Source organism: Brachypodium distachyon, chromosome 2 (assembly GCF_000005505.3).
Source record: "Brachypodium distachyon strain Bd21 chromosome 2, Brachypodium_distachyon_v3.0, whole genome shotgun sequence".
Taxonomy (NCBI): Eukaryota; Viridiplantae; Streptophyta; class Magnoliopsida; order Poales; family Poaceae; genus Brachypodium; species Brachypodium distachyon.
This window is the reverse complement of record NC_016132.3, coordinates 42,624,865-42,641,716: the sequence shown is the minus strand read 5'-3', so window position 1 is coordinate 42,641,716 and position 16,852 is coordinate 42,624,865. Positions and strand designations below refer to the sequence as shown.

The following is a 16,852-nucleotide window of genomic DNA, read 5'->3' as shown; positions in this document are numbered from 1 at the left end:
CCTGGTAATTTCTGAGGGTTTGGAGATCACCTCAATGTCTACCGTTAGTGATTGAACTTCTACTTGGTGCAGCGCGCAGGCCCAATAGAAAAAGGTGAGCCTTCGATGACGTGACAATCTGATCTTTTTTTCTCTTCATATTCTCGTGTCTTGAGAATTTGATGAATCAGAGAGCCTTAATAAATGAAAAATAGAGGGGTGTTGTATTGTACACGTAAAACTCAACATGAAGCTATGAATTTGATACTCTTTCCTCAAGTATGTTTTGAGAAATCATTGCTTATCTGAGGACATGATCCTAGTAGATGGTAGTGCATTCAGAGGCCTTTTGCTTTCGTGGACTTGTTGAGCTAGCACCTTCTGTTATCCTGAAGTGTAGTCTCCAGAAACTTGACAGGGGTATGAGATGCAAACAACCATCGAAGGAGATGCAGAGACCTGGCTACTACTTGGACATGATAGTGTAAGAACAGCAAGCAAGAGTAGAGTAGAATAACCCATATTGTTGTACTCCCTCGGCCGGAATTACTTGTCAAAATATTACATGTATCTAGACGTTTTTTACACATAGATACATCCGTATTTGGACAAATTTGAGACAAGTAATACCGGTCGGAGGGAGTAATAAAATTGCTTTTAAATTTCCATATTTATGGAGTTAGATGTTGCAATATATATTCAGTTGGGAGTTTGTTTCAAGTCTTGAATTATTATTGTAAACTACGGAGAGAACTTCAGTTTGTTTGCAGTTTATCAAAGACTTACTCCCCACATTAAAATGTAAGGTTCCAAATTTGTCCAAAATCAAACTTCTTAAACTTTGAACAAGTTTATAAAAAAAATCTACCAACTTCTAAGACTCTGAATTAGTTTTGTTAAATCCATCGTGATATATATTTTTATACTCCGTAATATACTTTTTGATATTCTAAATGCTGATACTTTTATCTATAAACCCGCTCAAATTTTAAATTTTTTGACCGAAGGCAAAATCTGAAGGAGTACATCTTATGGACATGGCGGTATTTTGGGTCATTACAAAAACCGAAATAATTTTAAAGATTTCTTCCGCATAATGAACCTATCCATTTTTTTTCGCCGATGGAATTTCTTTTGTTCCAAGTTCCAACAGCCTGCATCGTAAAGGCCCTGCATCACGTATTCACGTTCCTAGTGGGCCGTTTTATTCGCTCAAATGGCCGGCCACTGCCTACTCCTGCATCGGAAGGCCGGAAGCCTGCAAGGCTGCAACGCAACCGACCGTCCCCCGCCGTTCCCTCGGCCAAAAACCGTATTGTTTTCGCGGGGCTACTCTCGTCCTCCCGCCGCAAACCGCCCCCTCCCTCCCCTCTCCCTCCGGCCGCCGCAATGCCGGTCTACAGCATCCGCGGTGTCGACGTCGACTTCCCCTACGACGCCTACGACTGCCAGATCACCTACATGGACCGCGTCCTCCAGTCCCTGCAGCAGGTAAACCAGCCAATTCCTCATCCCTAAACCTCACCGCTGTACCGCACCAAACCCTACCCTGCGCCCGTCATTCTTCCAATAAAATTGCTCGATTTCATTGCTTCGCCGGATCGATGTGCAGGGTAACAACGCACTGCTCGAGAGCCCGACGGGGACGGGGAAGACGCTCTGCCTGCTCTGCTCCACTCTTGCGTGGCGACGCACCTTCGGGGAGTTCCTGCGGGGTGGGGGAGGAGGAGGCGGGGGAGGGAGCCAGCCGTCAGCCAGCCAGCAGTCAGGGCCATCCGGGACCCAGTCGTCGAGGTACCCCGTGATCATCTATGCCTCCCGGACGCATAGCCAGCTCCGGCAGGTCATCAAGGAGCTCAAGGCCACCAGCTACAGGTCAATACCACGGCGGCTAGCAATTAAACTTATATGTCAGCCTTTGTTCGCATTGAAGTCTAGTTGTGTTGAAATTCATGCTGTTTAGTAGTTTATCATGAATGTCTTGCCGCTGAGGTCTGGAGATGTCCCCTAGAGCTGCAGTTATGGTTTGGATTAAATCTCATATCCCCTTCACTATCCGTAGTTGATTTTTGTTGTGCAACATTTCACAGGCCGAAAATGGCAGTGTTGGGCTCCCGTGAGCAGATGTGCATCCATGATGAAGTGAGCAAACTCCGGGGAAAAGCACAGAACAACGGTTGTCACTACCTCTGCAAGAAACGCTTGTGCTGTCACAACAATATTGTCACTGGTAAATGCAACTGCATTCTTTTTTGGCAGATACTTCCTTCAAATTGGTTCTGCATACAAATAAAATAAACATCAGCAATGTCCATGCCCTGATTATGAGCTTCTCTAATCTATACAAGTAGTTTTGCTGTAGTTGCCACAATTTATAACTTGATGCATGCATGTAATTACCCTTAAAGGCAGCCATGTGCTTTCTGTTGTGCTGGTTGAATTTTCTGTGCTATTGCAGTTTCTTCCTCTTTCTACCTTAGGTCCTTGCTGTGGCCTTTTTCCCTTGAAAATATTTTATTTGTTAATTAACCATACGCTGTGCAATTTCTGTAGAATACATGAGAAACAATTCTGAACTTGGGAGTGAGCCTTTTGACATTGAAGACTTGGTTAATATTGGTAGAACTAAGGGCCCGTAAGTTTCATATTTCATTTTTCCTAACTTCATACGGCATGGCACTTAAACAGACATGTTTTTTTTTCTGACCCACATTTTCTATTGTTATGTCACTCTAGGTGCCCATATTACATCTCCAGGGAACTTTCCAAATCGGTCGATATTTTGTTTGCTCCTTATAACTATCTTATTGATCCCGGAAATCGGCGTTCCTTGACTGGTATACCATGGGACAATGCAGTACTTATATTTGATGAAGCACACAACCTGGTAGGGAAATATGCTTTGAATACATGTTAATTTAGTAGATGGACTCTTCCGATGCACTTCAGCCTTGAAGTTTGAAGAGCCCAAATTGCAGCAGCATATATACCTGACATTCATTTTGAGCTGATGTATTTCTGGTAGTATATTTTACACTTGTATTTTGTTTTGAATTTGCAATAACTCTTTTATACAGGAGAGTATATGTGCAGATGCTGCGTCTTTTGACTTGCTTCCCCATAACCTCACTTCTTGCATCGCGGAAGCTCAAGAATGCATCCAGTTGTGTTCATTCAAGAGGTCCATTGAAAATTCTGCTGATAAACAATTTGACCCAGAAAACTATGCTATCCTCAAAGGTTACCTAAAGTTCTTACATCATCTACATTTCAGTTTGACAATTTTGCAAGTGAAATTTCCTCATGTTAATAGGGGCACTCTTTTTCCAGCTCTTTTAATGGCACTTGAAAAAAAAGTTAGTGAGCTGGTAATTGAATCCAAGGAGCTGGGCTACACGAAACCTGGGAGTTACATACACGAGTTCCTCTCTGAACTGAATATTACATCTGAAACATCCAAGAAGCTAATTGAGACAATTGATAGCGCTTCTCTACTACTCGAGGAAGGTAATTATATTATCTTGGGTTCTTTATCCATAGGAATACACTCCATTTCTTGATGATTAGTTACGCCAAACCTGTCAATCTTTTTGAGCCCCGTTGTGTTACTTTAGTTGAACACATTGAACTTCCTATAAATTATTGTGGCATGCGAAGCAGCTGAGCTCCTTTGTTTTGTTCCTATGTATTAAGGAAATTCTGGTGAAACTAAAGCTGGGGTTAAGGCAAAGGCTACTGTGTCTAGATTGGAAACAATTAGGGACATGCTTGACATAATTTTTAGGGGTGGTCGTCAAGACCATGCGAAGTATTATCGTGTAAGTTTCTCTACCTTACACAAGTGCTACTTCTCTCCTTTGTTTGACTGATGAGCCATCCTTATCCATATATGTACATGTACAGTATGATGGTGATAAATGCATGTGCTCTAGTATGACTTCACTCTTAATCTTTTCATCCAACCTATTTTCATGTTTGCAGTATAAGCTTCCATACTTGATTACAAATTTTGTACTCTTACAACCAGACTCAAATATTTTATTTCCAGTTCCATGTGAACGAATCACGACAAGCATCTGGAGACTCATTGCAACTTTTTGGTAAGTTCAGAATGTACGTATATCTTGTGTGTTCATTATTTTTATCCGGTTTCTTTTTTGCATAGCACCATGCTCATAACCATCTCTGTAGTCAAGATGTTTATGTGATTTTTTGTTTTGCTGTCACTAACTGTTCCTTTATGCCTCAAGGTTTCTAATAAAGTTTGCATCGTTTAGTTGCTGCAGTATTTATTGTGTTATAAGCAATGGATCAGGACCATTGCATGTTAGTCTTTCTCTGTTACCTGATTAATTGTAAACTGTGTGCATAACCTCATTGAATCCAAATACAGTTCCACACCTCCTTGTGAGTTGTAATTTTCATTCATCTGCACTTTTCTGTATTTGCAGGCAAGGCTACAAGGACTCTTAGTTGGTGGTGTTTTAACCCAGGGCTTGCTATGGAGGAATTTCTTAAGTTGGGTGTGCGCTCCATTATATTAACATCTGGAACGTTATCTCCCTTGGACTCACTTGCCATGGAATTAAACCTGTAAGTAAGACTCTACTTTAATCCTCATTCACTAAATATTATCCACTTGAAGCTTTTCTGTTATGTTTATTACCCTTTTGATGCTACATTCCCATGAACCAGTGAGTTCCCAGTTAGGCTAGAGAATCCTCATGTTATTTCTCCGGATCAAATCTGGGTTGGAGTTGTGCCTGTGGGGCCATCAGGACATTCACTTAATTCTTCTTACCGGACGCGTGAAACCATAAAATACAAACAAGAGCTGGGGCTTGTTATAGGTAGGCTTCTAAGCTGTTTGCATCTTAAGATAGCTGCTGTATGCATTTTGACAAATGTGGTTGTTTTGCAGTTAATTTTGCCCGTATTGTACCAGATGGACTCCTCGTTTTCTTTCCTTCATATTCTATGATGGACAAGTGTATTGACTTCTGGAAAAATAGGGTATGAGTAATTTCTATGAGTTGATTCCCAATCATTTGTGGTATTTGGCCTTGAGGAGTTTGAGTCCTTCACAGAACCATGAACATTCAGTGGACGAGAACACAATTTGGCAGAGAATGTGCAAGCACAAGCAACCAGTTATAGAGCCTAGGCAGTCATCGAACTTTCCAGATGCAATTGAGGTTACGAGATCTTTTATTGGTTGCTACTTGAGCTTAAACTCTTCATTGGCTTAGATAACTGTATACCATTTGATTTGCAGGACTATGCAGCCAAACTACGTGATTCTTCTACTTCTGGGGCAATATTTTTTGCTGTCTGTCGTGGCAAAGTTTGTTCTTTTTCATACTAACAGTATCTGTTGTGTTGTGCGAACTCTTGATTTTAGTTTTCTTTTTCTTTTTTTGCGAATGAAGGTTCTTTGAATTAAACCATCCTTTGCTGAGTCTGATTGTGCTACTTGATCTATTATAATTCTAGTCATTTTGTGTGTCAAAAGATAAAGCATGTTTGCAGTGCTTAGTGAGTGTGAAGATAGAATGCTGTAGTGCTAATGGAAGCAGTACTGCTGCAGGGCCACATTGTTATAATTCTATACTAAAAACAGGACTGTGAATAGGAGATGCTTATCTGTGGCCCAATGAATATGACCAAATATAGATGTCGTTCAACTGTAGTTCTGTAGTTAAACGAGCTATTGGAAGATGGATGTATTGATAAGTTAGGGGTTCACCTTTCAAGTTACCACTCCCGCCCTTCCAGTTTATAGGCACCCATGCATTTCAAGATTGAACTTCGACCATCAATTTGACCAAAAATATGTAGGTTTTATGGCATCAAAATTATACCATTGAAATCATATTCGAAAGAATTTTTCAATGGTATATTTTTATGACAAATTACTCATATAATAATTGTGTAATTCATGGTCAAAGTCAAATGTTGTAATACGTGGGTGCCTTATAAATTGGGAAGAGAACCAAGCATAGCTTGGGTGGTCAGCCAGCGAGGTATGCTAGCAGCCCACCAGAGTTCGATCCTCGAAGGTCGCACTTTGGTGTCTCACTTTGTAAAATTATATATCTATATACTGTCGGACTACAATCGCGTAGCTCTTACAGTTTAACTTCAAAAAAATAAAAAAATTGGGAAGGAGTATTTACGCATTCTATGCTTTTGCAGGTTAGTGAGGGTCTTGATTTTGCTGATCGTGCTGGGAGAGCTGTGATAGTTACTGGAATGCCATTCTCCACCCCAACTGATCCTAAGGTTTTCCTTCTTTGTTATCCATTCTTTTCCTAGTACAGTATGAAGTTACAAGTGAAACTCTGTTTGATTTGGAAAAATGCATGATGTGCTATTAACCACATACTTGTATTAGAAGGTAATATACCTTTTTTTTTTACCATTATACAACCCTGTCTTCTCATTTTCCACCGGTGGTTCTGTACCAGAAGAGCTAACTCAGGTGACATTTGATATTGGGTTGGGTGACTGCATTATACAATCTCATATCTATTTACTTTACCTATCTAGAAGACTTGAATTGATGTTGTAGCTAATCTGGAAAATATTTTCCCTTTTTTCAGACAAATATTCTTAAAGTCCCTACTTTCTCAACCTACATAAGCTTTTTACACCTACTTGTCTCCTTGCCTACAAACACACTGATATGATGTGTGAACCTTGAATTTTATATGCGGAGAGAAAAAACTCACGTTGCAGAATGTTACCCTCAACAGTAATTTCATTGTCCTTTATTTCTTAGTAAATCTTGCAATTTTCTTCTTGTGGTTGTTTCAGGTTCGTCTCAAGCGTGATTATTTGGATAAGCAGGCTACACCATCTAATAAGAACCCAAAGGTTATTGTTTTTCCATACTGCATTTTAAACTACTTATGTCTGATTCTCTAAATCTTATCTTAAGTATGAACCTGCTAGATCGCATTCAGGTTCAATGGCTTTCCCACCATTTTCCGTTCTTGTATATAGTTTCTGCTTCCAGTCCTTGTTTTTTTTTTTCTTATTTGCCTTTTTGTTTGTCCGGGAGAAGTAACCTGCAAGGATGTGCTCACTGGTTGATGGCTGCTCCTGTGGGCCTCTATTCCTGTCTAAGAATTGGCTTTCAGTTTGAATAGTTCAGAAGTACAGTAATAGTGTTGTCAAAAATGCCCTCATGAGATTGGACTTGAATGAGGGTAAGATAATCCTGGAGGGCCAGTGCGATCCTGGATCATTGGTATTGGTCTTCGTAAACCAATACATCCTTTATCTTTACTTCTTTAGTTGGGTTACCCAACCCATAAGCCTAATAAATTTGAAGGATCCTAGCTTCTAGTTTATATGGTCGGCTAAGAGATATCTCCTAGTATCTTGTACACTTCTGCTATAGTTGATGAAGCTAGCACTGTATCTCCCCTGGGGTGTGGACTCCTCATTTGCTAGAATCCGGATCCTGAATTGCTGTCGGCTTGGCTGATGAGCCAAGACGGTGCAGAACCTACACTCTGGATTTCCTCCCGCTCTTTCTAACTCCCACCAGCAGGAGATCCCAGAGAGTGTTTAACATTACATTTTCAAGTGTCTCACTGGCGAAATCCATGATTAACGCCCCATGCTGCACTCTAGCATTCCCAGTGAAGTTCATCTTCGATTATGGTTCTTTACGACCTCCAGACAGGGAGGCCCTGAAGCCCACATGCAGAGATCAACTCCACAGACATATGCTGACCTTGACAAGCACCACCATGGCTACCTCAAGAAAAGCCACCAGAGGCTGCTCACTGGGTAAAATACCCAATGTCCTACCCCACCCTCTAAGGCAGTCCACATCCAACAGAATGTCCAAGGGCATGTGCAAGTCCATCTTCACTATTTCCGCCATCTGGTCCTCTGAAGGATACACACAGCTAAATTGTCATTGTCAACTTTTGTGTTATCCATGATCAATAGTCTAAGGCCTTCCCCAAAAAAGTTCCATCGTGAAATTCTTGTTCCCCTTATTAATTACAAGTGGTTATATTGGGAACTTGAAATTGAGGTCTTTTATGCAAGAACAATTTTGAGCTTGGGCTCCATGTAGCCTGAAATAAAAAATAAATAAAAATGATATTCAGGAGTTTAAAAAAATTCTACATGTGCATATGAATGTATACTACTGTGTACAAAATTTCATTAGGAAATAATTTAACATTTGATCTTTTTGTAGGGTTTGACAGGAGAGGAATGGTATGTACAACAAGCAGCGAGGGCTGTTAATCAGGCCGTTGGACGGGTCATCAGGCATCGCCATGACTACGGAGCAATCATTTATTGTGACGAAAGGTATAAATCTAAACATCAGTTTCTGTGTAAGTAGTATGTGGTTAGATTGCTGCTAGACCTCTCACTGGAATACGCCACAATAAAATGTTTCAAAATTCTGCATTTACTTTGTGCATTTCCGCTGTTCTATATGCTGTTTTATCTGTTTAGGCGATTTTCTGTCAGTATATTTCATACCATAATGCGTTGAATGATGCTAAAAATGATCGACACTATCAAAATATCAAGATATCCTCTGAGGCTCTGTTATGTCAGGTCAGCAAACATATAAATTCTCAAGGATCACATGGTTACCTCCAATGACATTTATCTTGAATCCGGTCTGGTTATAAACTATAAAGCTATTTCGGTCAAATATTTTTGAGGAGCTTTGTATTAAGTGAGCTTCATGTATGTGCACATGGCTTGCAGGTTTGTGTGGCCAAATTACCAATCTCAGATGTCCTATTGGCTCAAACCTTATATAAAGGTACACTTGCTGTTTTGATCCTGCAATACCCTTTGAGATATCTCTACTGATATATTTTCCCTGCAGTGCTACTCAAAGTATGGGGAAGTAGTTCAAACATTGACCAAATTTTTCCGAGATAAAGTTTCCTTAGACTCTTCAAAGCCAAAAGAGATGGATTGTGATGGTAAGGATCCTGTTTTGAATCTTGAGATGAGCTCTTTGTTTGTTGTTTCCTCATTTTTAATGCTAAAGGACATCCGCTGAAATATTTAAATTGATCCTTGTTACAACCTTTGGTTGGTTTTCTTCTTGATTGTTTGAAGCTTGCTGAATGGGGCTTAATTGGTGACTGCATCTATGTACATTTTGTATTGAGATTGTTATTGATGGTGTAAAGCGCAAAAGCATGGTTCTATATTATTACTGTCCCTGTCAAATTATAGTTAACAGCTCACATCACTTAGCAGCAGTGCAACCAATTAGTTGGTTATAGATGTAAGGACTAGATACTTGAGGAAATTTCAGAAGGTTTGACGGTCAAATAGTTTCAGAAAACCCCACCCTTAGCATTTCTTGCCTAGGCTAACATGCCAGTCCTACTTGCGGTACTGGTGGATGGGCAGTTTGCGGAGTTTGCCATTGTTCATGTTGTCAGTGCGCCAACGTGGATGGCCCAGCAGTACAGTGGCACTGCAGTTGGGATCGTATATTAGCTTGGCTTAAAGAACAAAGTTGATCTTGATGGCGTCAAATACACAAACTTGAATAGTAAGAGGACTATGAAAACTTAGAAAAGGAAGTCTACCCTTTTAAATTTTTGACTGAAATTGTGCCTAAATCATCTAAATTAAAAAAGAATTATTCCTCCATCATCGGGAAAAAAAATTGTGCCTACATGTGAGGTGCATTATTTGGTTGTATATGGAAAATCACACATATTTAGTAAAATCAGCACTTTATTTCTTAACATTGTAGAACTTTTGTAACCCTTTTTGTATGATAGTGCCGAAGTATTCTTTCCAACCTCATGTTATTGCATTCATAGAATATGGGGACATGGTCGGGCCGCTGACTCTGGGCTTAAAAAAACGAGTTTAACCTGGCTGTTGAATGTTGATTATATAATGGTACGCAGTACACATTGTACAATGCAACTTTGGAAATGGATAACGAAATGTTACTTGCAGTTCTGGTTTATTTGTTATGAACTGCTGTGATCAATTACTACATTGTGTTTACGGCTTTGTGCCGATTTGCTATTCTTGTTAATTTGACTTTTCAGTAATTATTGCAAAAATGTTGTTATATACAGATAGTATAGTACCACTTGCAGACAAATATTCGCCTCAGGATATTCTCTCTTATTCGGTAAAACTATATCCTTTTCATTCACATTGATAATCAATATTCAGTTTAATACCTCTGGTTTATAGATAGTATTTTATCTTTTGCTAGGCTGCCACTGCAGCAAATGAGCACCGAGGAACTACAGTACCATTAAACGTGACCACAAGAAGGAGTAACTATATGAAGTTTGCCCAGATCACTCCTGCCAATCGTGCTACCCTTTCATCAATTAAACAGGGCTGTTCATCTAGTTCACAGCTCGCGTCCTCAAGAGACCAACTGTCTCAAGATTCACAGGTTGATATGACCATGCATGGGCATTTAACGGAACATTCTTTAAAGTCTTTGAGGCTTAAAAAAAGAGCTAAAATAGCGGGCATATCCAATGATGCCGTTGGCCTTCATGACGTTTCTTCAAAATTGCAACATAATGTTGACTTGCCTAGATACCAAGGTGAACGATCTACACCTCTATCAAAAAGAAGTACTATTGATGAAGCGTGTGAAACAAATGAGGTTATTGGGGAAAGGTCTAGAGGCCAACCTACTACTGGACCGGCCTTCTTGAAGCAGGTATGCTGCTTGTGCCTGTCCTGTGTAATTTGATTTCGTTTTGTGCTTTGCAGAGTAAGTGCTATATTCTTAGTATGGTTATCTTTGCACTATCGGTGTGAGATAATAATTCTCCAATTTGAATACTTTCATTAGGCTCGAGAAAAGCTCGGTACAGCTGAGTACGGAGAGTTTGTTGAACTTATGAAGGCCTTAAAATCGAAATCCATGCACATGAAAGATTCCCTTGAAGCAATAGCGAAACTATTTTCATCTCCAGGGCGTCTTCCACTTCTGGAAGGGTAAAAAATTTATGTTTCTTGTCATTACTAGGAATTTGTGGAACACATTGTTCCATTGTGTTCTCAACTTAACAGAAAACAAAACTATCACACCTTTGTTATACCTGATTATTGTTCTCATTTTCTTACAGGTTCAGGGTCTTTGTTTCTAAGAATCATCTCCCATTATATGAGCAGCTTGTTCGAAAATATACTGTGGCTAATACAAACTGATATCATCTGTTGCACATATTTAAAGGTATGTTTCACCCTAAACAATTTTCCAGTGCTGATTACCATTTATGTCTAACTATTTTCCAGCAGAACATTCATTCTTGAGGTTCATCTCATAATTTTATAATGTCATGCTACCTCCGGTCTCAAATAGATCCCGTTTAGAATGGACAGTCAAACTTTTGAAACTTTGACCACTAACACAGACAAAAATATTTGGATTTGCCCCATCAAAATTGTATTAGGAGATTCCTCATCAAAAGTACTTCATAATTGTTTTTCCTTAAATTTCATGACATATAATGAGACGAAGCAATGGTCAAATATCTGTATTTTGGAGGTCCCCGTGTGCCGTGTCAGTGTCCAATTTGACAAGTACAAAGAACAGATGAAGAATGTTGCTTCCGGTTTGTAGGGAATGTAAATTGGCATTATAGAACTCAACATTAAGCTTGCTAAATCTGCAGGCAGAAAATTTAGTGACCTTCCAAATATAAAATGATCCTGGCAATAATTGCAGGACTTCCATATTTTTTACTAGTCCGTAAAGCTCTAGACTTCATCATGTGAACACTCAACACAGTTTGATGTTCATGAGTGAATTAGGTTTAGTTGCCCTCTTTGTGTTTTGTTTTCTGAAGAATAAAGGCTATCTAGTTCCTTCGACTAAAATCCATTATTTTTTGTTTTCTCCGTCTAAGTCATGGTTTCTCTACAGTTCTAGCTTATTGATAAGGCAGACTTCAGTGAGCACCGTTTGTTGGTAGAGTACATAAATTATGCTGGTTGTCTTGTTTGTGTTTAACAAATATAGAGAACAAATCTTCAGAGCCTGTATTTAGTTGGATGTTACTTCCTCCGTTTCAGTATAATTGTCACTAGCATTGTGAGTTTCCATTTGGAATGTCCATCCATTGAGGTAATCAAGAGTATAGTTGATGCAGTGTTTCCACTGTCTAATACTCCGTACTTCTTAATTATTTGGAAGAGGACAAGTGGTTGTAGCATGTGATTTAGTAGGGGTATGCATATATATTTTTGGTTTTTGTAAATAGACAAGGTTATTTTGTTCCTGGTAATAGTACTTCTTAAGTTAGCCTTTTAGTGTTATGCTCTGTGGGATTATGCCGTTTATCGATAATCTGTATAAAGTTGATCCCCACTAAGAAGCATTTAATGTTTGCAAGCTGCACATGCATATCGTCCACATCACCATCCTTCCATATCATGCACATCATATGCATGCAAAGTGTCCAATCACCATTGGACGCAGTTTGCCTGCTTCTCATCCCTGTTCCCATCCGTGCGTTATCTATCGAACGGCTTCCACCTCTCACTTAACTCACGTGTGATTTTCCCTGCCCAGAAAACCCCCACAAAAATACCGATCATACTAATTCCTTCCCTAATACACACACAGCAAGCACCTGGCCCTCCGCCGCGGCGAGATAGCCGTCGGCTTATGCTTAGTTACCAGAAATTATCTCTATGCACAATTAAGTGTACACGAGCATAGATCATGGCTATATCTACAAAATTCAAGAAATTGAAGATCATCTCAGCTCCCTTGCGAACTGCTGGTAGCTTCCTTGCGGACAGATGAAGGCACCACGCGAGGAATGTGCTGGCCGGCGGTGCTTCCACTGTGCTTCTGCAGCCTACAACTTCGAGCGCGGCTTGACGGGTTGCTACTCTCGGCCGCCATCTCGCCAAATTGTTCCTCCTGCCTGCTCCTCCTCCTCCAGTGGCCGTCCCCACCGCAGCCGTAGCGATAACACTGGTGGATGAAGATCTGGCTCCGCCCCTGTCCGTGAACACTCCATCTTTGCGTCAGGCCATCAGCGCACCCGGTTCCGGTCAGCCTTGGACGAAATCAGCTGGCTGGCAGAGGAGAGGTGGGCGGCGGTGGCGGATCGATGGTACCAGAGGAAGAAGGAAATACGGAAGATACTTGCATTTTTTTTTTACTGGAAGAGGGTCGCAGGAAGAGCAAAACAGCAGAACCATTCGATGACTAACGGATGGCCGCGGAGCACAGATGGGAGCAAGGGCAGGGAACAGGCAAGCCGCATCCATCACCATCCACATCATGTGTTGCAGCCCCACGAGCAATTTATTTAGCTCCTAGGGCTTGTCACCTTCACGTTGTATATCAATATTTCACCAGGTATCCATATTTCCATGATATGTTGATCTTTCTATGAACCGGGAACATTCAGGTTCCTGAAGGACGTAAGTTTGTTATTGATCTGTCAAGCAAGATAGAGTAGAATTAAATATTTCCCTTTTTATTAAATCTTTAGAGTGCCCTTTGTTATTATTAAACATGAAATAGCATGGGCATAGATCAGTTATGATGTTTAGACTATTTGTATTTTCTGCACACTATTTGATATATTTTGTATTTCGAACATGTTCCTCAACAATTCATTGACCCTTTTCATTAATTATCTTCATTATTATGGTATGATTATTCAAGTTTCTGATCACATTTTGCATCTGCAGATGAAATTTTGTAAACTTAAGGGGTTGATCTGCGGCATGTGCTTCCTGTTTCAGATCTGTGCGCTCGATCAGCAAGCCTGAGCAATTCCACTGAATTTATGCAATTATCTGATGAGAGCCGTTGAAGAAGTGTAGGTTCTTAAAGCCATATGATGCCATAGTCGTCGACATGACAATGTCCTGGCGGTTTGAAAAAACCAATCTACATCATCCATATCTACAGGTTTAATACCAGCTAGTCAGTGACTTGCACATAGTGTGGAAATGTGTACGGATGCTCAACTGTTAATTAAACAATGTAATTATCATGTATTGTTTTTGTGGGACACATTATCAACACTTGGGTTCTGTTACTTCCTCCGATCATAAATTCTTGTCATGGTTTTAGTACAAATTTGAACTAAAACCACGACAAGAATTTAGGATCGGAAGGAGTATAATTTAATATATATATATATATATATATATATATATATATATATATATCCCAAACTGCAGTATGTTGATTTCTGCATTAGGCTTAACTTACTGTGGAAATATTAAGCACCCTGTTTTGCAAACTAGATTATAATCCTGCTAAAGCTTACAATACACCGATATACTGCACTTACAACAAGGATCTCTTCTGTTTTTCTATTAGCCTAGAGGTGATTTAACTCTATCTTCTGCAGATTATAGCAAAAGAAGCTAACCAAATGGCAAAACTTATAAAAGCAGTTCAACCAGTGGGATTATCATAATTCAAATAATTCAACAAAATGCCAGCCACAATGTTAGTGGAGTCATGTACTGCATCTTATTTTACAGGTAGTTCTATTTTATATATCCTGTTACATTTATGTGCGGAAGAGGATGCAATAGATGTCCTATCACAGTAGCTATTTGAGTCCTGTAAACAATTTTAATTTCGAGTTACATAATTTTTGGATCTATGTTGTTTCCTACAACTAACGCTCTTGCCAACCCAGTACTCTTTTCCATGGACTGGGTTATCCTTGTGGGTTCCAGCAGTAAGGTCAGCAAAGGCCTTGAGAATATACTTGTGCACACTTTGATCATTGAGCTGCAGGTAGTAAAAGAGTAGCTCCTCCAAGAAGTCCCAATCCAGTGTCTTAGATTCCTGACAATGGTGCATCTTTGTCATGTTCTGCATGGATCCCCGGAAGTCTGTGTAGGGATCAATGGAGAACAGCACTATGGCCGTATTGTTGCCGTGTTCATCACCTGGGCTGGCTTCTCTGATGTCTTCTGCACCCGACTCAGACAACGATGATGTTTCTGCAGTTGGCTGCGTCCCGTTGGCAAGGGAGCTGGATGTTCCCAGAGACGAGGACAGGCACACATCTTCGTCACGGTCATGGATGTAGAGAGACCTGAAGTTGTCGAAGAGGAAGCGGTCGACATCGGAGAGCGTCGCTGCCTGCTCTCTACTGTTGTCGGCGGCAGCAGCCTGGTCGATGTCCAGCGATGGGGTCCGTGGGAACCTGCAGGTGGAGAGAAGCCGCCTACTGGCTATGTTTACTGGAATGTTTGAGCTGGGGATGTGGATACGGGGGATCTTCTTGAGCTTCCTGGAAATGCAGAGCTGCAGGGACTTGTGCAGCTTGGTTCTCTTCGTGTTGTCCTCCATCTCTGCTCTTCTATGTGGAAAACGAGTCTATAGTTCTGCATACGAGGAACATGGGACGCGGAATCGAGAAAAGTAAATTGGGATGTTCTTTCTTTGTTTTATTGCGTTAACTAACAGGAGTTACAAGAAGGTTATTTATGGGGGATTAAATGGGAAAGGAGTTGATCTGGGGCTGCTTAACGTCAGCAACTTTTCTTCTGAACGGGCTGTAGCAACTTTGTAACCGCATAAGGACGGCTACTGCAAGCATGCAGCCATGGTTCCGTTTCAGCGAACCAAATAAACATTCTAGTCCATGTAAAAAAATAAACATTCTAGTCTTCATACTGCAAACGGCCGGCATGTTCAGCAGAAACGCCGGCAAATGACCTGTCAGGCCTCGTTCGGATAATCTCGGCATCAACCGAGGTTCATGGGATTGTAGTTTAATTTCTCTCTAATTCCCCTCAATCCTTTTCTTTACCTGCAGGTAATTTTGTAAACGAACGAGGTCTTAGGGAGTTCTATGCTCATTCCACTCGTCGTTTCGTGACACCTTGTTTCGGTTCTCTAGCTTCCTCTAGGCATGGTTTTCGGTGTTGCAAGGGTGTCCATGCAGGTTTACTTTACATTCCATCTTTAGTCGATGGTGAAATAACTCATATAATGAGTCATATCTGAAATTGATTCTACACAATTTGTTATCATTAAATTTAATGGTGTAAGAAGGTAACAAAGTTGACTATTTCTATTCCCTCAAAAAACAATTACTACTCCCTCCGACCCATATTACTTGTTGAAATATTACATGTATAAAGACGCTTTTTAAACATAGATACATCCATATTTGAGCAAATTTGAAACAAGTAATATTGATCGGAGGGAGTATTTCTATCAGCTAAGAAAATTGTTCACAACTTCTTTGGAAATTTCTATTAGCTACTCCCTTCGATCCATAATAAGTGTCTCAAATTTAGTATGATTTTATACTAACTTTGAACTAAATCTGAGACGCTTATCATCGATCGGAAGGAGTAGTTTTTTTCCCAAAAATATGTTTGCTATTTTGTTTCTAATGACCCATAAAAATTGTTCATTACTTGTCACAGAATTGTATTCTTCCCAAATACTTTATCAATCATTTATTTCTTTTTTCTTTTTATGTTGTTTCTTCAGTAGTACTATAGCACTTTGCTCAAACAATTAAAGATATTATAACATTTTTCTATGAATGAAATAAAACATCTCATATAAGCTTGTCGAAGATATTTCTTAAGTAGATGAACTTCTATCTTGCAGTAAACATTTATTTTAGTAGAGATGAATATTTTTTATGAACAATTTTAGTAAACATTTTTTGCAAAGATGAAGATTTTAGTGAACATTTATTTGTGAAGATGAAGATTTTTATGAACTATATGATTAGGTTTTCTTGATTTACGTGGACATGTTAGGCGTTGATCGAGGTGGAACATAATTTTTTGAATGTTCCTTAACAAGAACAATTTATATAAACTACTTGAACAATCTTTTTGACACACATTAGCATTTGTCATA

General features: G+C 39.8%; 2 protein-coding genes across 4 annotated transcripts; one reads left to right on the top strand and one right to left on the bottom strand.

The window, feature by feature from the left end:
* The first annotated feature begins 1,261 nt into the window (after positions 1-1,261).
* LOC100823673 (regulator of telomere elongation helicase 1 homolog) lies at positions 1,262-14,039 on the top strand. 3 transcript variants are annotated; one of them, XM_003566784.4, is made up of 24 exons: positions 1,263-1,470; positions 1,592-1,854; positions 2,070-2,209; positions 2,533-2,614; positions 2,716-2,866; positions 3,057-3,219; positions 3,310-3,486; positions 3,673-3,797; positions 4,028-4,079; positions 4,431-4,572; positions 4,675-4,829; positions 4,901-4,992; positions 5,067-5,174; positions 5,255-5,323; positions 6,175-6,261; positions 6,796-6,855; positions 8,201-8,316; positions 8,728-8,785; positions 8,852-8,951; positions 10,080-10,135; positions 10,223-10,687; positions 10,823-10,968; positions 11,100-11,206; positions 13,687-14,039. In XM_003566784.4, the coding sequence occupies exons 1-23, from the start codon at positions 1,369-1,371 to the stop codon at positions 11,179-11,181; spliced, it is 2,991 nt and encodes a 996-aa protein (XP_003566832.2). In that variant the 5' UTR covers positions 1,263-1,368; the 3' UTR covers positions 11,182-11,206; positions 13,687-14,039. The 3 variants fall into 3 exon arrangements, with proteins under 3 accessions (XP_014753569.1, XP_014753568.1, XP_003566832.2); XM_014898083.2 differs by having other exon boundaries at positions 1,262-1,470; positions 3,057-3,486; positions 13,741-14,039; XM_014898082.2 differs by having other exon boundaries at positions 1,262-1,470; positions 3,057-3,486.
* A 288-nt stretch (positions 14,040-14,327) lies between these two features.
* LOC104583285 (transcription repressor OFP14) lies at positions 14,328-15,316 on the bottom strand. The gene is made up of 2 exons (XM_010235133.3): positions 14,639-15,316; positions 14,328-14,351 (listed from the first exon to the last, which is right to left on the bottom strand). The coding sequence occupies exons 1-2, from the start codon at positions 15,314-15,316 to the stop codon at positions 14,328-14,330; spliced, it is 702 nt and encodes a 233-aa protein (XP_010233435.1).
* Positions 15,317-16,852: the final 1,536 nt, after the last annotated feature.

Excerpts from the sequence above, each read along its gene's own strand:
- LOC100823673 (XM_014898083.2), top strand. The coding sequence starts at position 1,369 with ATGCCGGTCTACAGCATCCGCGGTGTCGACGTCGACTTCCCCTACGAC. Across the intron at positions 6,262-6,795 it reads CCACCCCAACTGATCCTAAG|GTTCGTCTCAAGCGTGATTA; the intron begins GTTTTCCTTCTT and ends TGGTTGTTTCAG. Across the intron at positions 10,688-10,822 it reads GACCGGCCTTCTTGAAGCAG|GCTCGAGAAAAGCTCGGTAC; the intron begins GTATGCTGCTTG and ends TACTTTCATTAG.
- LOC104583285 (XM_010235133.3), bottom strand. The coding sequence starts at position 15,316 with ATGGAGGACAACACGAAGAGAACCAAGCTGCACAAGTCCCTGCAGCTC. Across the intron at positions 14,352-14,638 it reads AGTACTGGGTTGGCAAGAGC|AAGATAGAGTTAAATCACCT; the intron begins GTTAGTTGTAGG and ends TATAATCTGCAG.